Source organism: Nelumbo lutea, chromosome 2 (assembly GCF_056320005.1).
Source record: "Nelumbo lutea isolate HS-2025 chromosome 2, American lotus-T2T, whole genome shotgun sequence".
Lineage (NCBI taxonomy): Eukaryota > Viridiplantae > Streptophyta > Magnoliopsida > Proteales > Nelumbonaceae > Nelumbo > Nelumbo lutea.
The window spans coordinates 1,828,424-1,851,019 of record NC_142685.1 but is presented as its reverse complement, the minus strand read 5'-3'; the positions used below and the strand labels follow the sequence as shown (position 1 = coordinate 1,851,019).

At 37.6% G+C, this 22,596-nt stretch overlaps 2 protein-coding genes across 9 annotated transcripts; both read left to right on the top strand.

Annotated features, from left to right (window-relative positions):
• Nucleotides 1-372: 372 nt before the first annotated feature.
• On the top strand, nucleotides 373-21,514 carry TRFL7 (TRF-like 7). Of its 8 annotated transcripts, none has more exons than XR_016108165.1 (10): nucleotides 373-707; nucleotides 865-983; nucleotides 5,855-5,934; nucleotides 6,041-6,954; nucleotides 7,169-7,524; nucleotides 10,721-10,905; nucleotides 11,108-11,174; nucleotides 14,857-14,933; nucleotides 15,565-15,674; nucleotides 21,167-21,514. XR_016108165.1 is itself a non-coding variant. In XM_088973720.1 (9 exons), exons 4-8 carry the CDS (start codon nucleotides 6,201-6,203, stop codon nucleotides 15,637-15,639), a joined length of 1,437 nt encoding a protein of 478 aa, XP_088829846.1. In that variant the 5' UTR covers nucleotides 373-707; nucleotides 865-983; nucleotides 5,855-5,934; nucleotides 6,041-6,200; the 3' UTR covers nucleotides 15,640-15,674; nucleotides 21,167-21,514. The 8 variants fall into 8 exon arrangements, 6 of the variants coding, with proteins under 6 accessions (XP_088829846.1, XP_088829847.1, XP_088829850.1 ...); XR_016108164.1 differs by having other exon boundaries at nucleotides 15,565-15,683; XM_088973720.1 differs by lacking the exon at nucleotides 14,857-14,933.
• On the top strand, nucleotides 13,017-14,278 carry LOC148868041 (uncharacterized). Its single transcript, XM_088973725.1, has one exon. The coding sequence runs from the start codon at nucleotides 13,156-13,158 to the stop codon at nucleotides 14,134-14,136; it is 981 nt and encodes a 326-aa protein (XP_088829851.1). The 5' UTR covers nucleotides 13,017-13,155; the 3' UTR covers nucleotides 14,137-14,278.
• Nucleotides 21,515-22,596: the final 1,082 nt, after the last annotated feature.

The window sequence follows — 22,596 nt, the reverse complement described above, 5'->3', positions numbered from 1 at the left end:
CCTCAACCTCCGGGTATGGTGTAGTAGTTGACAAAGATGGAGACGATCGGAGGAAGATAAAGGGAAGAGAGAGGGGTCGGAGCAAAAAGGGGGTGTCGGGTTGACAAGAAGGGGATGGCGTAAAATTAGATTTTAAAAAATTTTAAGCATCACATGGTGCCATGTGTATATGGGTTTTGATGAAATATTAGCAGATGCTAACGGTAATAGTAGAATTAGACAATTGTCGTAAATAGTAAGGGTGGTGCCACTCAATTTTTAAACATTAAGGGCAAATTTAATCAATTAGCTTAAATCATAAGGATAATTTAAGAAATTTATCCAAAAAAAGCGCAGCCGTTTAAAAAAAAAAAAAGAAAGAAAAAAAAAATCGTTACGAGCGGGAAATCTGACGATTTACTAGCCTAGCGGCCCTAGCCCTGTGTCCCAAATTCCGAAATACTTAGAGTATGTTTGGTTCGCAGGAATAGAGGTCCGGAATCGGAATCGTCAGTTTGATTGGGTGGAATCGGAATCCGATTCCCATTCGGGGCGGAATGGCCATTCCCGACCCACACCTTCGGAATCGGATTCCCATTCCAGCCAGTTAAGAAAAATTAAAATGACAAAAAATACACCACAAACCCCCCGATTCCGAGTTTCCAACCTCTTTTCTCCTCTCTCGTCACTCCCTCCTTCAAACCTATTCTGCAGTTTATTCTGGCCAGGTAAGTCATCACGGATCTCTCTGTCCTTTCCTCTTCTTCTTCTTCTTCGAAATTCACCGCCCATGCTCTGACTGAATCTTCTTCTTCCTCGCCTCCTCTTCCTCCTTCTTCCTTCTTTTTTTTATCACTAACTGAAATATGGTTTTATGTTTTGCAGATCCGCTCCTACTCTATTTGGGATCGATCTACTTCTTCACTGCTACCATTAACGAGATCTATCTACTTCTTAACTGCTACCATTAACGAGTTTTTCGCACCAATCAATCCAGGCAACCGGTGAGTATAGTTCATAGTTGATAATCTACTGATTAATTTGTTATTTTGATTAAACTATCTGCGGTAGTTCCTTGTACAAAGTTATTCTTCCAAATCTCCCTCACCCAGTGAAGAAGACAATCTGGTATAGAAATTGTTCCTTGGTGGGAAGCATAACCAACCATAAAGCTATTGTTAACAGCAAACAGCCTTAACCAGATATTCCATACCCTCTTTGTTGAACTTCTTCCAAATTTATTTCTTTCAGCATTGTAATCACTAAATCAGAATGTGTCATATGAAAAGTTTAATTGCTAGGATCTCAGTATGTCATTTCAGCTGGGCTAGACTAAATTGATTAAAATTTAGGTTATTTCAGAGGAATGGACGGTCTGTTATTTTATGGTGGTGATTTGGGGACAACTCATTGTTATTATGTGTTCATTTAAATTGGTGGTTGTGAAGTCTTTTCTTATTTTATTTTATTTTTTGATCAATAAGTTGTGGTCTCATTACAGTTTCTCATTGACTGTCCCTTTCTAGTTTTTTTTTTTTTTTTTTCTATGTTTTCTAATTTCTTTCAAGGAGACTAAAAATATACTGCATTGTTTTTAGAAATAATCAAACCATCTAATGAAGCACAAGTTGGGATTTAAACAAAAGAAATAGTACATCAGCCCATTCTTAATCTGTACAAGCTCTACAAACACAGAAATAGTACATCAGCCCATTTTCATTGTGGGGAGACAAGAAAAGATTCCAAGATTGTATAGGATTAAGCTTTTGCAGGAAAAAGAATATACATTTTTTTTCTTCTGAAACGGGGCAGTATTTTTTCAGGTAACTGTAGCAGGAAAAGACTGATAAAAAGAAGAAATAAAAGAAAAAAGAAAAAAAGGAAAACATTAAAAGCTACAAGCAAGAGTCAAGACAAAATAACCCAAAACAGAAAACAAAAAACACAGTGTTGGCCATGGAGGACAACTCTTCAATCTGTAACTGCTATCCTGTACCATAACAACTTTTTTTTTTTGATAAATAAACCATAACAACTTTTTCACAGTAACTTTCAGAGACAAAGAATGTTTTTAGACCCAAAAGGATAGTTCACACTTCCCAGCAGTACTTCAGTAATTCAGCCCACTCTTTTATCCTATCTGTACCAAAAACCAGATAGAACCTTCAAAATCAAATAGCCTAGTTGAATTTATAAACCGATCAATCCATGGTGTAACGTTAGCCGATGATCAGCCTAGTTGAATTCTGGATGGAGCAGGAAGCTTCATTGTGAATGGCATAGCATTACGAGAAGAATATTGAAAGATTCCAACTCCTCTGTGTCAGCTGATGTCCATCCATATAAGAGAGAAGCAGAAAAACTTTTTATATGTTAATGGGGTACCATGCAACATTGTATTGTCTAAAGTGTCTTATTGAGAATCTGTCTGTCTGTCTGTGGATTCCTTTCTCTTTTGGGTTACTTTTGTGCAGCTTTCGATATCCACATTCTTCCTCCCCCAGCCCCAACCCCCAATCCCAATCCCTGGCAGTGAGCTTCAAACCTCAAAGCTGAAGTTACAAACATAAGCGCTCCCTGCTGTCTCACAGTGCCACAGAAGTGCCCATTTATATATCAGAATCTTTTGATATAATTTGCTTATACATAATGGATTCAATCCAGCCAGGTCGAATCATGAGAATCAGGTGGGGCATGATATTTCACATAGTATCATGATGATGATCATAAGGTAGAGGTGATAGACCCAGTGTAGTGCACATTTGTCTTTTATAGTTTAAAACAGATCTGCCAAACTACTTTATACATCAAAGTTCTAACTGGGTCTATCATGGCTTCCTTCTATTAGGGGTGCCAATTCGATTGGGCTTTGCTTATTGTTGGAGAAATTGAGTGTTAAGATGATATAATTCTGATGAATACTCTAATCGGATTTTTCTACAGATTATTTCTTTTTTTTTTTTGTTTTTTTCTTCTTGCGTGGAATAATCTAACCACATCTTCTTCCTGGAAGCTGGAAATGTCAGAGACATGTCTATCCATACCGGTTGTTCTAAATTTACCACAATTTTCTTTTATTTTAAATTTCCCCAAAGCATTTCTCTTTGGTAGAATTATAGTTGCAAGTGGAATCTGTTCATTTTCAAATCTGCATGTTATGTGGTTTTGGTGTTTCTGTCTCTGTCAAGTGTCAACAGTGAGTGAGAGAGTCTTTGGGGGAAGCTTCGGAGATTATCAGCAAAGGGAGGTTTTAGATAATTTCTTTAAAAAAATCTCTATTTTTAAATGACTATTTATATCAATCTATTATGATGCCAACTGACGTGTTCTCTGGCTGGTTGTATGTATATGTCGGAATTTCAAGCTTGAGTTCTCTTTACCATTATTAGAGTAAAATAAAACAAGTCAATTTCAAAGTTAAAATGATGCTAACCAGAACAATAGGAAAATCTTTTGATCTCAAAAGACTATTTCTATTCAAGGTAGAAGAAATCAGTGGGTTGGGTCACTGAGATTACTCACAGCCAATGAGCCAGTAATTGAGATGGTCACTTGGCATTTTAGGTATAAGGGGCCATTTATTAACAGCTGAAATGGCTGAACTGAAACAATAAACAATCAATCCAATTCCAGCCATAGTCATTAAGGAAACAATAAGTTCATTATTTCCACATCAGCTTGTTCTCTTTTGCTTCTCAATCCCATGAGAATTTTGTGGCTTTTTATTTTAAAAAATAAAGAAAATCAGAAAGGGTTACTTAAAACATTCAGTTTCCTTAATTTTTATTAGGAAGCTGATACAATCACTCCCTAAGGCAGGGTATGATTCAATTCAGATCTCCTACCCACAGGATACTACAGCTGTACATTGGGAACATCTTGAGTATAGTCATAAGCTGGTAAGAGGAGCCACCTTGAGTGTAGAAATAGTTCTTGGAATGGCAGACTTAGCTGGGCAGAGGAACTCTATCTGGAGGTAGGAAATTATTCCGTAAAAGGTTCGAACTGTCAGAGAGGTCTCCTTGGTTGTAACTCTCAAAGGAGTAAGAGTTAGCTCTATATCTGAGCTGAATATCTGAAGGAATAAACTGGACTTGGTCCTGGGATTTCATGTATAAGCTTGTATTGTATTCTGTCACTGTTTGTGGTGTTTTAATTATGTTTACATGTAATGTAGCAGTAAAAGGGGCCAGTGCTTGATACAATGATAAAATTTCACACTGACAAGAATGGAGAAGCAGATTTGAATATAATAGTATCCACTTCGGCAAAAAATGCCAAGGATTTGGTCCTTATCTGGTCGACCCCTCCTAAGACCCCGGATAGCTAGGACCAAAGTGGAATTTAAAACCTGAGTTCTAATTTACTAAATGATATCATGAGGGTCTGTCTATGGGCTCAAATCTTGAATTTCCTAGTCTTTATTGGGGATCTACTCACTGCTGCTTTTGCTCCTGGATGGGTTTTTTCAGAGGCCGCTTTGACATGTCAGCATCATCATCATCATCATCCTTGCCTTATCCCAAGTTCCCAACCATATGGAGTCAGCTACATGAATCCTGTTTTTCCATACAGGGGATGGGACAAGTTTTATTTTGTTTATTTATTTTTTTGAACACGAAACTACAAAATTTATTCAGATGTAAATGCAGAGCCCATAATTTAATAATGAACATGACACTGAATGGAGTGAGATGATGGAATATACATCATACATGCAGTTGACCCAGAAGGTTGGAATAAGGCTTTATTGAGTTCAGTTGAATTTAGTTTAGTACATGGAAAGGTGGGAGGGATTACTGTTACTTGGTTTATGCATTTTGTAATGTTTTGAACTGGTTTGTTTTTGAAGAATTTTGCTATTCTTACTTTTGGAATATGCTATTTGTACATTTTCCTAGAGCTTCTTTGAAATTGTTTATTTTTTGGGGTAATATAGTTTAAGTTGTGTGTGTAGATTAAGGAGAACAATTCTTCATGGTTGGTCAGGAGTACCATATGGTAACGGTAGATGAAAAGTACTGGCATCCAATGCCTGATGAGTAGCATACAACTAGAAGGTTTAACAGTCTCCTGTGAAGCTAAAGGCACATCTGCATATTATTTTCAAATTCAGCATCCAAAAACTTAAATTTCTTATTTTTATTATGGCTTCACCACAATGTTGTCTGACTCTACCATCAGGGATTGCAATCAGAACTATGAATTTTGAAGGGCTCAACAGAGGAACATCACATCTGAAATAGCTCTCCCTCTCTAACTCTCTTAAACAGCACATTATGCCACATGCTAACAGATAAAGATGGGGAGAACAGATGGGAAGATTTTGTCCGCTGATGTTATCTATGAGGGGATGTCTAAGTCCAATTAGAAAAGTGAGGATAAATCTTGAACTTTAAGAGATTGGTAAAGTATGAAATGCCTGGAGAGTGCATACAAGGCTATATAAAAAATCTAATAAAAAAATATTGAACTTTAAGAGAATGCTTTCCTTTTCAAGCTAAATCTTGACATGCATTACTAACTCTAGCAGTAGGGGTCAACATGGAACTTCTCAGATTGAAAAGGAGTAGGAATGGCACAGTTCATTGAGATCAAAAGGAGATGAGATATTCACCTGGGTGATACATTCTCTGCTGGACTGATGTTTTAAATGTTGTGACCTCCTAAACAAAAAATGTAACAATTAATTAAAATTTTCAGTCTGTTTCAACAAACTGATCTTTCTGTGCTTTTTTTTTTCTGTATATTTTGGAGGTAACCTATTGAGAATCGATTTACCTCCTTGCCCTCTGATTATTGGACTTGGACTTGGTGGACTTTTTGTGTTTTTATTGGACTTGTTTTTATTTGTTTATGTGTTTGTTTATTATAGGCCATGGACTTAGAGATTGATGCCCAAAAGTTGAAGAAAATCAGAGAATTTTGATCAGGTTGTATTCCAGAATATATCAGGTATAACACTCTTGAATTCCTAGAACAAAGTTTTTTGAATATATTTTATTGGGAAGTTCCCTTCTTATGTAGAATTTTCTAAGAGTTTTATTTTTTGTTCTTATAGCCTGCCCATTGTTCATTTTGTCTTATTGTCCAATGGAGCGAGAGCGACCCTTTCTTTTCTTTGTTCTCTGAGCCTCCCTCTTGAGCAACCCTAACTCGAATCCCAGACAAAAATAAACATCCACAATCTCCATTGAAATTTGGTTCATAATTATGCGCCAATGGACGTACGAATCGCACACTGGATTGTTGAATTTATGATTCTACAACCAATCGAAGATAGCGTGGTGAACACTCTTCTTTATGTCCTTCCCCTCTCGGACAATGATCTCCGTCTCAAGAAGGCAATACTTTTAAGGAGAGTCTCTTCAGAAGTATCCAATGGTTCCGTTTCGGAGAGGGTTCTTCAATCACTAGAAAGGATTGAAGAGTTAGAGTATATGGAAGGAAATTCCATTCTGGAATCGATGAAGGAAGCTTATTGCGCGGTAGCAGTTGATTGTACAGTGAGGTTATTGCGAGAGGGTTTGGACAAGCATGCTGATTATTTTGATTCAGTCAAGAGGACCTGGAAGGCCAGGATGGGCAAAATGATTTCAGGAAAAGCTGGGTTGGTTTCGGAACAATTGAAAGAGACGTTGGCACAGATTGAGGCGGCAAAATGGAGTGCCACTGGTTGTCAAAATATCTTAAACAAGGATACACGAAATGATGCTCTTAGACTGCTAAAAATTTTTCTAAACGAGGCAAAAGAAGCGATGATCCCCTCTTTTCTGGAATTCGCAGCTGTAAAGATGAACGAGATGGGATTAGAAAAGAACGACTTTAGTAGTGTCTCAATACCTGATCAAGTTGGATTGGGACAGAGAGCAGCGAGTTCAACTCTCGTCCCTGAGGGAGATAAGAATTCTGAAATGCCTATAAATATACCTACGGAAGATGGCAAGAAAGTGATGCTTCATTCGTCGTCTATTGGTTAGTGATGCCATTTCCTTTTTTGCTTCACTCTTTCCTTGCAAAATCATCGTGTTTTTAGTGCACTGGTTCTCTATTTTAATTTACTGGGTTCCTCCTCTTTCCAAATTCATTTTTTTTTATTCATAAAATATGTGTGTTATTTGACTTTTCCAACATGTAAAGCTATAGTTCAATCATTTAGCTTCTAAAGAATCTGAGATTACTTACGCAGCAAGAATGGGTGTGGATACTGCATGTAATAAATATGATTGCTTGCCGACACCTGAAGTTAGTAAAATACAAGAAGCTCTCAAGTCAAGTACTTCAGATCTACAAACATTGGTGAAAGACCCTCTTCTTGATGCTTTACACATTGCAGAAACTGTACTGTCAAACACTGCAAGAGAAAACATGAATCATAAACCTTCGGAAGAAAATCAAGATAAGGTAGATGCTGCTGTACAAAGCCATGATAATGAGGGCATCGTGGAGGTTCAAGCAAAGAACAGTAATATTGGAAACCAGAGTTATCAGAATATGCCAAGGCCTAGTTTGATGGAACGGAATAGTACTGCCCGCACTTATGAGGTGATGTTTGAATGACTCAGCAAAGAACAGTAACATCAGGGTTCTAATTCTGTATTGCTCAAGAAATTCATTTACTTACTTTTTACTGCATTATACATCTTTAGGTGTCATTTCTTGGTGTTATTATCATTATTATTATTATCATCATCATCATCATCATTATCACTTATCTCTTAACATTGTACATATTAAATACTTATATTGTTTTAATTTGCTTCTGGACCATTCTTTTGGTTATAGATTTCAGGTAATTTTCGCTTGCATTTCTTTATACCCTTAACAGTTCATAGTCATACACGAAACTATTTGGTGCATGCACAATTGTGCCCTCGTAATGATTCACTTCTGTGTTACTATTGGATGGAAAGCCCTCACATGAACTGGAGATACATGAGGCATGCTGTAAATGTTGGGAGAAAAATTCTTTGGTGAAATATGAACTTGGAGGGCTCAATTGTGCGTCCACCTGTATACACACAACCATATCTATGTAAGCAATAAAAGAGAAAATTGTTTAGTGACAAATGAACGGATAAGTACTCACATTTCAAATGCACCTTTTACCTGGGATGTTTGAAAAATCTTTCTGTATTAATAATTTGATGAACATTATGGTGTTTGAAAATTCTCTTGTATTTTAAATATTTCTGAAAATGTCAATTTAAGTGATTGTGCACTCTGTCTCACAAAATAGTGGATTCCAAGTGATATGGTTTAGAGATTGGTCATTGCAAAATGTGCCAGTTAACATAATGGCCAATGTTAAGGGAAGGGATGACACAGCTATATGTTGCATTGCCAGAAATTATCTGGGCCAAATGTGGGGATAAAATAAGAAAGAAATGAAAACTCTACAATTGGCATGCTGGAAGTGGTAACTGCAAGAGAAGCAATTGTTTTAGTGAAAGACTTGAACATTACAAACACATGCGTTGAAGGTGACACTAAATTATTGAGTAACTGCTTGAATAGGAAATGCAACCTATCATAGTGCATTAGGACAATTGTTTTATACACTTCAGACTGCAAAGGTGTATGGATTAAATGTTAAAACCTCACATGCCTGTAATGAGGGTACTCAAGGGGTTGACTTTCTAGTGAATAGAAGATTCATGGATAGAAAGTGAATTAAGTGAACAAGATGGACAAAAACTAGATAGGATTGTAAGGGATGGTCTTGCCTAACTTAGGGCACTTCCTTTCTACTACCAAAAAGGGCCTTTGCACTATCTGTTCACTTTTGGTCAACTTCATCTGGTGTGCTTTTCTTGCTCCCAATTTTTCTTTTGGATATCTGTACCCAAATCCACTTTGTTCTTTCCAGGTTGCTAGGTCCCCCACTTTGGGGTTGGGTAGTTAAAAGTTGAAGTTCTGTTTAAAAAGAACCTCCCAAGTCCCAATAGGTGATGTGAAGGATAAAATGCAACTATTTACAGAAGTAAAGTTTATCCCATTCACATGTTGGATTTGTGTGTTCACTATATCCATGTCAGAAATCTGGGTTGCACAAAGATAGAAATTGGATGTCACTTGAATTGCGTTGAGTTTGCTTAGTGATGGTCACATGTCTCAACATTTTAACCATCTTTAATCAACTCGAGAGAAATATATCCTTAATAATTACTGACTGGTTATAAGAGTAACCAATAAAATGAGAATCTTCTTAAAATCGTACCAGGAATAAATTTCAACAACTTCTAATTTGGACCTTCAAAATGTTGGAACTTAGTGGGCTTGATTACCTCATCTAAACCTTGTCCGAACCATATGGGGTTGGCTGCATGAATCCTGTCCCGCCATTCTGTTCTGTTCAGTGTTATATCAATCGTTAAACTATGGGTGCTTAAATGATTTCTTATTATTTCCGCCCAAGTCCTTTTTGGTCTACACCTTGCTCTATTAGCCCCTTCAACTTGTAATGGATCACTTTTTCTAACAAGTGTTATAGGTGATCTCCTATGTATGTGAATGATTCCTTATTATTTCCGCCCAAGTTCTTTTTGGTCTACACCTAGCTCTATTAGCCCCTTTCAACTTGTAATGGATCACTTTTCCTAACAAGTGTTGTAGGTGATCTCCTATGTATGTGAAGAAACCATTTCCATCTACTTTCTCTCATTTTTTGCCTATCGGAGCTACTTCTAGGTTCCTTCGCATGCCTTCATTTCTAAAACTGTTATTTGTAGTTTTACCACTCACCCATCTAAGCATTCGTATTTCCGTCACACTCATTTTCTGGACATCCTGTTTTCTTAACTGTTCAACACTCTTGCTCCATACAACATAGCTGGCCTTGCAACATTTTATAGAAATTTCCTTTTAGCTGAAGTGGTATTCGCCTACCACATAAGACTCTAGATGCATCCTTCCATTTTGCCCATCTTGCTGTATTTCTATGGACAACATCCTCTTCAATCTCTCCTTTGTTATGAATTATTGAATCAAGGTAATGGAAGAGGTCACATTGAGTTACCTCTTGGTCTCCAATCTTAAGTGTACCCTGAATTGCACTCCTATTATTATTAAATTACATTGCACATGTTCTATTTTAGTTCTACTTATATTAAAACTTCTTGTTTCTAATGCAGTTGTCTAATTTTGTATTTAATCATTCGCTAGTTTAGTGGACTTGAATACCTAACAGACATTTTGACTGAATTTCTAATTACTAAAATAACTAAAGGGATACATCAAATGATCAAACTAACTAATGTTTAAGGCTATTCATGATCATATGATGCTCAAGAACTTCCCTTCTTTGGTGTGACTCCATGAAAAGCCTTGTATTGAGTTATATGTTACCCCATTCTTGATTCGGGAAGAGAAGCATGACTCCTCCAATTATCTTTTTATCTTAATCTTTATTTTTCTTGCTCCTTAATTATGTTTAATATTTATTTCAAGCTATTTTCTTGGTAGAAAATCATTTCAAACTTGTAGTAGCTCAAATAGTTATTGTAGAAGTTTTTTTATGAGTTCTAACCAGCTTTAAAGTCCATCCGATTTTAGGCATCTTTCAAGAAGTAATTTGGAGTATTTAGATTAGGGTGATAAATCTATCTTGGCAAGCTGTTAAGCTTAACGTGTTGCTGTTGTTGAGAATAAAATGAATCATTCTTAAATATGTGCTGTGTCAAGATGTGCTTAATCTAAGTCCATTGTTTTTTCTTTAACTAATAGGATCTTCTCTCTACAGTGGGATGATGCTCAGGATCGACCTGAAGGATCATCAAGTCATTCAGAGAAAGTTCACTTACCTAGCCCAAAGAAAAGGTCTCTTTCTCCCTTAAAGAAGTACGAAACAATGAAATTTGCTAGGAGGAGGAAGACTAAGAGGTGGAGTTCATTGGAAGAAGAAACTTTGAGAGCTGCTGTAGAAAAGTATGTGTGCCTTTCAACATGGTTATTATTCTCAACATCATTCCCTTTGGTGGAGTCTTACTAAAAGAGATGCCTATCTACATGTCTTCTCATAAGTTACTTGGATGTTTATTTTACATATTCTTATGTTTCAGTAAATAATTATGCTGTAATTTGATGAGGATAGTCATTTTTATATTCGCATTTTTCTTTTCATGTGAAGGTATGGAAGAGGGAATTGGAAGTTCATTTTAATTAGCTATCATGATGTATTTGAAGAGAGGACTGAGGTAAGTATGTTTTGAACTCAAGCATGGTAGGCAACCTATATAGAACTTCTGACATCCCAAGGCATTTCATTAATCAGACAATGTCTATTGACTAAAATTAGAATTTTATTTATCTACTTTCAGAGAAATAACCATATTGAGCTACCGCATTAATTGCATAGGTAAATGCTAAAAACAAGTATTAGCTTTGCCACTAGGAAAATTGAAGTATTTCAAAATTTCATGCATCTGTGTCAAGGTGTTATGTGATTCTTGGAAACAGTAGAACTCTTAAGTGCCCACCTGGGTGGTGGAATTTGACAAAGGAAAACTTAAGCTCTAGGTTAATTTCTTTGTTTTATATTATATACTAACTAGCAAGCATGCAAATTGAAAAGTAGAAAAATTTTTTGATAGATAAAAAAATTTCATTTCAAACCATGGTAAATCGTATCTTTATTTCCTGTCTTTTCCCTGCCTATTCCCTTGTTTCCCAGTCAATTATGAACCTTTGAACACCTTGTCTGCAAGAATGGATATTTTGTTATATCAATTATTATATTAAGGACTTCTCTAATATAAGCAAATGATATAGTATCTTTTGTTATTGTAAGATAATTAATATTAAGTAAGGATTTTGATGTTCAACTTACATGCTTAAGTAACTACTGACTGCCTGGACCCTAATACAGTAAATGGGGAGTAAGGGGTAGGGGTGATCATAGCTTGGCCTGTCCCAGCCTGGAAATTTCTGTGCCATGCTTGGGCCCAATACTTTAGGTCTGATCCACACTTGTGATACATGTTAATTTTTGTAATATTTTAGTTTTTTTTTATAGAATGTAATATTTTAGGTTGTATATCATAATATGACACCTATTATACACATTATATATAATAAATCTCTTAAACTTCCTCTACTGTTTAGCATAATGACACGCGGTACCCCTACTGTTTAGCTATTGTCTTGCGATACCCTTAAGTTTTCTGACAATTGTCATCGTCGTTAAATCGGGACGGAAAAGATGATTTTATGTTTTTACCCTTCCGTTAACTCTCACACTCTTCCGATCTGCCGTTGCTGTGAAACCTTTCCCGGCCTTCTCGTCTACGTCTTCTCCCACTGTCACCTGTAATCTGCGTAGGTGTTTCCGCACCCCCTGAATGGACAAGAAATAAAGGATTTCTTGGGGTAGGTCTGTTCACGGGTCGGGTTGGGTCGGTTTACTGTGGTTTTTCCAATCGACCCGACCTGGTCGAGTTACCAGACATAGAAACCGAAACCGACCCAGTGTTAAGCAAAACCGACCTGGTCGGTTTGGGTCGGTTTCAGTTCTAAGTTCATCCCTGTGGTAAAATTTTGCTAATTTAAAAAACAATCATAAATTGAACATCATTTCAGCCATCTCCTATGATAAAATTTACATGAAAAGTTAATCACAAAAGTTGTTCATTAATCACTATTCACTAATCCAAAGTTTCTTGCAACCATTCAAAAACTAGGTGGCCTAATGGGCTTTGGAACTTCATGTTTGAACTAGGAACTAAGTCGGTTCAGTTCGGGTCGGTTTCAGTTTTCTTGTGTGGAAACCGAAACCGACCTGTGTTGATGAAAATCCGACCGACTTGGTTGGGTCGGTCCGGTTTGGTCGGTTTGGTCGGGTTGGGCCTTCTTATGAACAGCCCTATCTCGGGGCAACCCCCCAGTTCCCCTACACATGGTTAAGCCAGAGATGAACGAGCTAATGTAGAAGGCCATGTCGGGGTTCTCTCACTTTGTTCCGCTTGCAGCGGTGGATTTCATACTTCTCTCTCCACCACTCGCTGGTCAAACACCAACACACTGCCAATTAGAGAGGATTACAGATATTTTCGCCTTGTATTCAAGGCCCTGTACCTAAAACACCATCGCCTGGTATTACTGGAATGGGCGAAAATCTCTTGTCCAATTTCTTCCAATTGAACGATCATTGCATATGGGGTTACGACACAGAGAAGACCAATGCCATTCTCAGCTTGTTCAATGTCACGAGTTACAGTCATAGCAGTGGAAGCAGGGTCCACAAGGGTTGATCATATTTTGGGGTTTCCGGAGCCAATAAAGGGAATAAATGCGATTGGGGAGGAAGCTCCAAAAATCACTACAAAATACATGATAGGGGAGGACATAGAAGACGGTGAAGACTATGTGGCGGACAACCCCTTCACCAACACCCTCGTCGGAAAACGGTTCCTCGCCAGAATCAGGAAGGATGCACACTGTGACGTCTCTAGGAACAACATCTGTAATGGGGTTTCAGTGAACAATGGGACCGGGCTTCTTCAGTGCTGCAAGACGCATTGCCGCAATGTTCTTAGAGACCAGAACAACCGTGGGCAGTGTGGGCACAAGTGTGGGTTTGCAGAGCTTTGTTGCCATGGGAGCTACACCAATGCACCCTACAACACCAGCAACTGCGGCAAGTGCGGTAACAAGTGCCGTTCATTCTCTCTCTCTCTCTCCGTCCCTTTCATTCTCTCTCCCTGTTCGTTCTCTCTCTCCCTCTCGAACCTGTTTCATCACCACCCCTACTGCAAGTTGCAGCAGCAACAGATCTCTCCAGCAGCGCCTCTCTCTCTCTCTCCTCTTCGTTTTCCCTATTTTCTTTTTCTTCCTCTGTCCCTCCTAGATCTACAACTCCCACCGGTGCTTCTTGACTTGCATTCAAAGAGGGCACTGACACCCCCTTCCCCTGTTCGTTCTCCCTATTTTCTTCTTCCTTCATCCCCCTCCCAGATCTGTAACTCCCTAGGGAGGAAAAATGATTTAAACCAACAAGTGTGTGGATGCCACCGACACAGTTATTGGAGGGCTTTGATGGTTTCTTGTCCCGGAAAGAAATGGGTACCCTTGTTTCCGTATCTGCCCTTCTGCATGGCCTCACTGGCCGTTTATATGTTGCATGGGTTCTGCTTTGCTCTCTGCAGGTCTGCGTTGGATTAGGCATCGAAGAGACAACCGGTGGAAACCAACAACAACAACCCTGTCATCGGAGACAAGGTTCTTACTGCAACTCCACTGTCCACTAGTTTATTTTTATATATTTTTTTTGTCACTGGAAAATCCAAAAGATCTCTACGGTAGGTGCTGGCGGTGCTGCTAGTGGAATGGTTGCAGAGTGGTTCACTGTAGCTGCTGTCGGGGAGATGGATGGTGAAGAAGAAGGGAGAGGGACGAAGGGCAAAATTGGGTTTTGAAAAAAAATTATACATCACGTAGTGTTACGTGTGTGAATTTCGACGGAACATTAACGGCAGGGGTAGAGCTAGTCAATTGTCAAAAAACTTAAGAGTACCGCAAGACAATAGCTAAACAGTAGGGGTACCGTGTGTCATTACGCTAAACGGTAGGGGTACTTTAAGAGATTTACCCTATTTTATATTATATAATGTATAACATAAAATTTAAACACATTTTATATCTCATATAATCTAAAATATTATATACATTTAATATTTATATTTAAAGTCATAGGCCAGGAACCTGGCCTAGGCCTGAGCCTTGGCTACAGCCTATAGCCCTTAACATAGGTGTTAAGCCCGGTCCGTGATCACCCCTAGTAGGGGGTTTTGGCGTTCTGGCCAGTGGGGTCAATTGCCACAAGTGAACTTCATTACTGTTTCAGAGAGTTAGGTTGTTCTTATTAGAGATTGCACTGTTCAGGTTGATTTGAAGGACAAGTGGCGAAATATGACACGCTAGTAATATTTTTTGCTCCTTTTTGGATCTTTACATAAGAGGTATGATGTTTATATTCCACTTCTTTTATCTATTGTTGACGTGAAAGACATTAGCATTTCTTGGATCGTTGAATCATGACATTTTTAAGCAAAAAAAAAAAAAAAAAAGAAAAAAAAGAAAAAAGAAGAAAATCAATAAACTTTCCATTACTTTTTTTTTAAGAATTCCTCTGTTCAAAGTACTAGTTATGCACATGGTTCAAAGTATTGATACTGTTGATACACAAATTTTGTGTATTGAGAGTTTAAAATGATCAAAACTATACCGTTTGTTATATATTTTGTCAGACATGTTGTCACATCATATAAAATTATATAAAACAAACCAACCTTGAAATCTTTTAATAATTAGTGTTTTGGAGAGCCAAAGATACGATATGGTACACCTGATATGTAGTGTATCGTATCAATACTTTGAACCTTGGTTGTAGTGCTATATTTCTGCTGTATCTAAAATTGTGGTGAGAACCTGAATGTTGTTGAGAGATTGGTTAACAGTCATACTTTAAATTTGCTACCCATGCATTGTATGATTTAACCGAGGACCTCCCTAGAGATTACTCAATAATGCTTCAAATTCTCCTTTGGCGTTTGGTGTGATATGGTGGATTCTTGGTTTTTCTTGCATCAGGAGGTTGATGGAGCTTGGCTGTACTGTGGATATGTTCAGGGACACCTCTATGTAGGATTTAAACGACAACGATGAATCGATGACTCATAGGCATAAGAGGATTGTACAAGGTTAACTTGGTGAATTTTCCTAGCTTCCCCTTTTTCTATGTAAATGGTTGCTGTCTGTAATAGCATCCTGTTTATTACTGAATGAAGAACAACAATACAATCTTGTGTTCAGACTATTTTTATTCTTTTTGACTTGAACTCATGAAAGGAAAGAGTTGCATTGATCAACAATAGAAGCATCATGGAAGTGATGATTGCCAGTTTCCATTGTGATCATTGTTAAAATAAGCAACTTGAAGCAGAGGTGGGCCGGGGGGGGGGTGGCCCCCCTATGCCTCAAAAGTTCCTCACTTATATTATTAGTGTTGGAGAGGTGGTGGTATGGTAATGATAGCTGAGAATCGCAGTCACAGCGCTGCACACATGCAATTGGGAGTAGGGTATACTAGAAATACTTTGTTCCTTGTTTGAATTTTGATATGTTGGCTGATTTGGGGGTTTTCAAATACAAAACCAACCTGTCAAACACTCCTTTGAGAGTCCATTAAATGCAATACTGCTTCCAATGATTTAGAAGATGATGAGCAAATAGCTGATAAGAAGGATGAGAAGAAAATTGATTAAAGAGGGTAGAGGGTGCAAGTTTATGACATTCCTCTTGAAATGATTAATGAACAAGTCAGGCATTGTTTGGGTTCTAGGATGGGGACTGTGAGAGAAGTGATACTTCCCACTTACTATATTTGGGTTAAGGTAATGATTTCAATAAAGAATCCAGAAAAGAGGTGCTTTTATAGGTTCTCTGAATTGGGTAGTTTTTCGTTATAAGGATATTCCTGTTCTATGTTATATTTGTGGTAAAATGGCTCATTTATTTATAAGTTGTTCTACTCCGCTATCTTCTCTTCAAGCAGATAACTTTGAACAAGTTCTTTTGTTCTCATACTGTGCAACACCCAGGGCTTTGGTTGAGGGCTGAGAAGGCCCCTCTTCACTGTGATCGGAGACACCCTTCTTCAATGTAGTAGTCATGGATTCGAATCTTACTTCATCCACTGATCCTAGAGTTCCAGATAAGACTCCATAACCTAACTGACCTACTTTGGATCCAGGAGGTGCATCTTCCTTGGTGCCTGTTAATAACCTTCATGCAGGGTGTTCAAGCAGTGAAACTTGCCATTTGGATTCTGTGAGGTTCTCTAATGACTTTTTACCTCCCGAAGCTCGAGGAGACCCACATCTTGAACAACTGGCTTTACATGCTCAAACTGTGTTTACACAAGTTATTCCCAGAAGAGTCCCCTAGTAATTCCTGGTCTGCTTTTGGTAAACATCCTAGAGTGGAAATAGGTATGGACCATGATTCAGAAAATGTTTCAAGTATTTGGTCTGGGTCTAGTGCCCCTTTATCCCAAGTGAGCCCAAGTTTGGCTGGACATAGTGACAGATTCAGAAAATCTCCACAATGTCTTGGAAGCCCAGCTGTTGGTTACTCTCATCCTGTGTTTCAAGATGATCAAGGCACTTCTTAGTCTTAGGAGTCAGGTTAGCTCCTTTTCTTTCTTCATATCCTTTTTTATTTTTATTATTATTATTTTTTGGTGAACTGGGCAGTGGTGGCTGGTCCCATACAGCCACACCCACTGCCCATGGAGATATGCAGTTGGAACTACCACGGCGGTAATTGTCCTAAGGCAGTTCAAGGGTTGTGGAATCTAGTTTCAAAATTTAATCCGGATGTTATTTTTTTTTGTTAAACTATGGTTCCCAAGGAGAAAGCAAATTGTTTGGGTGAAAAATTGAAATATACTGATTGTTATGCTATTTCTTCTGAAGGGATGAGCAGGTGGTTTAGCAGTTTACTGGAAATCAAATCTGGATGTTTCTGTTTTTGTTTCAACCGACAAGTATGCTTTTTTCAACATCATTTTTTTTCCTGCTGGAATGCCTTGGCTGCTTGGCTTTGTTTATAGAGAATCTTATAAAGGTGGGCAAAATAAATTTTGGTTTGATCTAACTAATCGGATTAAAAAATTTGATCTACCATATGTTCTAATTGGAGATTTTAATGAGTCTATGGTAGTTAATGCATCAGATATGAGACTTGATCCTGGTCCTAGTCCTTTTAATAAAGGTTCTAGAGGTTTTTGTAATCTGTTGTTGGAACTGGGTATAATTTAGAAGGGTCCTATTTGGTGGAAGCTATGAGGCTCTAGGGTTTCATGATGATTGGTGGGCGAAGTAAATTTTGGTTTGATCTAAGTGGCTTAAACAATTTGATCTATCATATGCTCTAATTGGAGATTTTGATGAATCTATGGTAGTTGATGCATCAGATATGAGACTTGATCCTGGTCCTAGTCCTTTTAATAAAGGCTCTAGATGTTTTTGTAATCTGCTGTTGGAACTGGGTATAATTTAGAAGGGTCCTATTTGATGGAAGTTATGAGACTCTAGGGTTTCATGATGATTGATGTCTTATAATTTATGAGTTCATTTCTACTTTTTCTTATTCTATGCTCATTAATGGCTCTCCAGAAGGCCATTTCATCCAACGAAGTGTCTTTGACAAGGGGACCCCTTGTCTTCTTACCTATTCATTGTTGCCAAAGGAATTCTCTCCAAACTTCTTTTAAAAGCTGAATTGGAAAATAGAATTGTTGGAACTCAAGTTGCTAGAGGGGCTCCTATTATTTCTCATTTGTTCTTTGCAGATGATGTTATGCTTTTTTAATAGGACCCATAGAAATGAGATTGCAAATCTCAAATTAATTTTGGAGGATTTTCAATTTCTGTTGAGTCAAAGAATTAATTTTGATAATTCTGGCATAATGTGTAGAAAATCTGCACATCCTCTATGTCAAAGAACGATTAGAGGCTGACTCGATGAAAGTTTTAGATAAATCTAACAAATATTTGGGTTTGCGTTTACATTTTAATAAGAATAGGTCTCAGCCTCTGCAATTTATTTTGGAAAATCTGAAGAACAAACTTAACAGGCTGAAAGCAAACTCAATCTCACAAGCAGGTAAACATGTGCCCATCAAATCAGTTTTGCAGTCATCTCCCCTCCATTGTATGTTGGTTATGCAACTGCCTCAAGATTTTACAGATTATTGGTAAAGTTCAAAGGCAGTCTGGTGGTCTAATGGATCTCGGTGCCCACAAGAGTAGATGGTCTTCCTGGTTTAGACTGTGCTGTCCAAAATCTGGAGGAGGATTAGGATTTAGGAAATCAGAAATTGTTAATTTAGCATTCTTGGAGAAATTATCTTGGAGATTTCTCACTGAGGATCAATCTATTTGGGTTCATTTTGGAAAGCTAAATATTTGAAAATTCAAGTTTGTTTTCTTCAAAGGTAAGTAGCATTGCTTTTGTTTGGAAATTGGTTTCGAATTTTGCTTAAATTTCATATTGAAGTGGGATATTTGCTAAAGCAAAATGATTCTCGTGCCATCTGGCATGTTCCTATTAATTATATTAATTGGTGAAAACTGAATGGCAAAAAAGATTGGTTTCAGCCACCCAATAAGACATTAGCCAACCTCAATCGATGTTAAAGTAGTGCCCAAAAACAACTGCTGTCTAGTTTTTCCAAATCAAAGTTACAGTAGTGCCCAAAACAACTGCTGTCTGTTGACATCTTGTTTTGGTAAAGTGTCAGCCATTCCATTTGCAGTCCTTCTTACCCAACTGAAAACATGGTGGTGATAAAAACATGAAAACTAACTGTTTTCCAAAGCTCCTGTGACAGGTTCTCTATTTCCCTAAAAGCGTGCCTATAGATCCCATGATGATACTACCTCTCGTTTGTGGCCAGACAAGCGAAGTGGATGCATATAGGCTTCGCATGTTGGAAGGTGTCCACCTATAACCAATCAAAGCAAGAGACCACTACCAAATACCAGCAGCAAATGGATAGGGGATTAGAAAGTGAAAGCAGGATTCACCATTAGCCTTGCAAAACACACACCAATGAGGAGATAAGTAGGAGTAAGATCTCCTTTTCTGTAGCAAGTCACAAGTGTTAAATTTTCTCATGATAAGCCTCCCAATTGAAAGCTCCTATTCTAGGTGGAACTGGTTTAGCCCAAATCTCTTTCACTGGAAAGTATTGTTGAGGGGTCAACGGATAGGCTAGAGTCTTGAAAAAAGAGGCACACGGGAAGGAACCCAAAGAAGAGAGTCCAAATTTGGCTATCAAATTTCAAAGGATCCAAGCAAACACCATCAAGGATATTTAAAAGGTCTAGCACCAAAGGAAGCTCAGAATCTCTAAGTCTTCTTCTGAAACCCCAAGTCTCATCCAAAACCATTGCTTGAATTTGAAGGAACAATTAATTTTGAGAAAAATTCCCCTTTAAGAGAAGATAAAGCAAATAAAAGAAGGAAATTGATCTTTCAAAACGGCTGAACCCCACCCAGGTATGTACCCAAAATTTAACTAGATTACCCGAGCAAACATCATACCTCATAAAAGGAAGAAACTGAGGGAAGATCTCACTGACAGCTTTCCAAGGAGATCTCCTTGTTAGTCTGGAAGCAGCTCCGGCCTCCCAACCAATGCCCAACTAGCCATGTATACTGAATATCTCCTTATGCTAAAATTTATCCCTTTCTAAAGGCAGTCTCCATAGTCACTTCCCCAATAATGCTGATTTTCTCAGCTCAATGTTTCCAAACACCCAAGCCACCTTGTGATTCGCTTTTTCATACCACCTCCCATTTAATCAAGTGGTCTTTGACATATATGATGTTTTTATACCACATTATACACTTCTTTGCTTTATAATTAATAAATTTGATTTTGACGGTTATTGATAAAAAAAGTGGAAAAAGACAAATCGAACTAGTTAAAAAAAGTTACTCCAATTTACATATTTATCTAGAATAGGCCAAGAATCAATTACTAATGAAATAAAAGCTAGAATACCTCATTTTCATCTGGAAATTTAGTACTTTCCACGAAGAGCATATGTTCTGCAAAACACAAGAGTTGTCATGTGCTTGTATATCATAATTCAAAACCAAATATATTTGCATAAAAAATCTGGAAGCAGAAAAATGATGAAGTTAACTTGGTTAAATAGAATAAAATATTTAAAATGCACATGTTGTCTATTATTCTTTCTTTTGTTCTTTTGACAGGGTTTCTTTCTTTTTTTATCAGTGTTGTTTTTTAATGTGCTTTTTTATCAGTGTTGTCAGCTTTTAGCTTTTAGATTTTCGCCCTCAAAGAGCATGACAATGATTCATAGTACCATTCAAGACCTTTGATTATATCTATCCACCCAAAAAAAAGTTTTTTAATTACAACATAATGAACTTTTCAGTTAGTAGATTGTGTATGATTAAGGAGTAACCTCCACTCCAGTCCAGGGTGTTTTAAAACTCAACTTCATAATCAAATACTGAGCCCATCGGATTAATAGTGAGATCTTTACAGTACATTCTAGGCCAATAGGTGATGGTAACTTTTTCATAGCTAAGATTTTGTCTCTGCTACAAGGACCTGAGTTTTTGTTTCTTGTCTTTCTTTCCATGAGTAAAGGTGGACAAAGAAACACACAGATTGCAAGCAGATAGAGGAACAGTGGCCATGGAATTAGCTTTCAGAGTGAACGTCTTGTTCAAATGGATGATGGGTCCCAAAGTTTGACAATTAATTGGCCGATAGTCAGGATAGTTGTACTTTGTTCAAATGGATGAAGAGTGAACGTCTTCCAGCCAGGGACAGCATTTCAAGGTCTCATTTATAATGGGTTCTATATAGCCAGGATAGTTGTACTTTGCTCTATTGTTCAGTTATGTTTTTACTCCTTATTTGACATCTAAACGCTATGCTTTGGCCCTTGCACCTCACTGTTGGAAGTGATTCCTTATACATTCTATTTACATATATGGTGCCTTATATTTTGGTCACTAAGTTTTATTGATAAAAAAATATCATATAAGTATAAAGTGGCGAAGTTCTTGTTCTTTTATCAGCTTCATAAAAGTTGCAGAGGGTGGGCCTTGGTGCAATGGTTTGGTTGCTCCATGGTCTTGGAAACAGCTTCTCTGTATGTGCAGGGGTAAGGCTGTGCATCTGTCCCTCCACAGACCCCACATTTGTGGGAGCCTCATGTACTGTTTTGCCCTTTTTAGCTTCATAAAAGTTGCAGACTTGCAGTTGAGGATTAAGGCTGATCTGAGCTGACTTGAGTTGAGTGTCATAAAGTTTCAAATGGCTCAATATATATATATATATATATATATATATATAGTTTGACAAGTAAGAATGAAATTTTACTACCATCTTATTGGAGAAGAAAATGTAAGAGGGTAACAAGGATGGGAAGGAAGATGAAAGGAAGAAAAGTTTTCAATGAGAGTTGTTAGTTGGAATGTGGGAGGTCTGGGTAGCGCATCTAATTAGAAACCAAGAACCCTGGGTTCTATAAAGCAGGAGGTATTTTAACCATGTGGGATTAGAACAGATTTGAATGTGAAGAGGATTTGGTTGGGGTGGGAGGGGGGTGGGGGATTTTCAGTGACAGATTGGAAGACAAGTTGGACGGCTTTGCATAGAGAAATTCTAGGAGGAACCGTTGACTGTCAGAGGATGGGTCCAAGAAGCTTGGTTGATTGGAAGTGATTTCAATGTCACCCATTGTTACAAGAAAATCACCATCTCTTCAAGGCTAACCATGAGCATGAAAAGATTCAATAAAGTAATCAATAAATACATGATTAAGCATGTTCCAATGGCGAATGAGAAATATAATTGGTCAATTTTGCAATCAAATGTTGTTTTTGCAGGGCAAACAGGCTTTTATTGACCACAGATTGGAAGGAACATTATGATTGATAAGAAGGAACTAGAAGATGGGAATGGATTACATGAGGCAGAGAGAGAAGCAAGAGTTAAATTAAAGATTGAAACTTGAGACTGCTGAGAAAAAAGAAAGAAACTGGAGACAAAAACCAAGGTGCAAATGG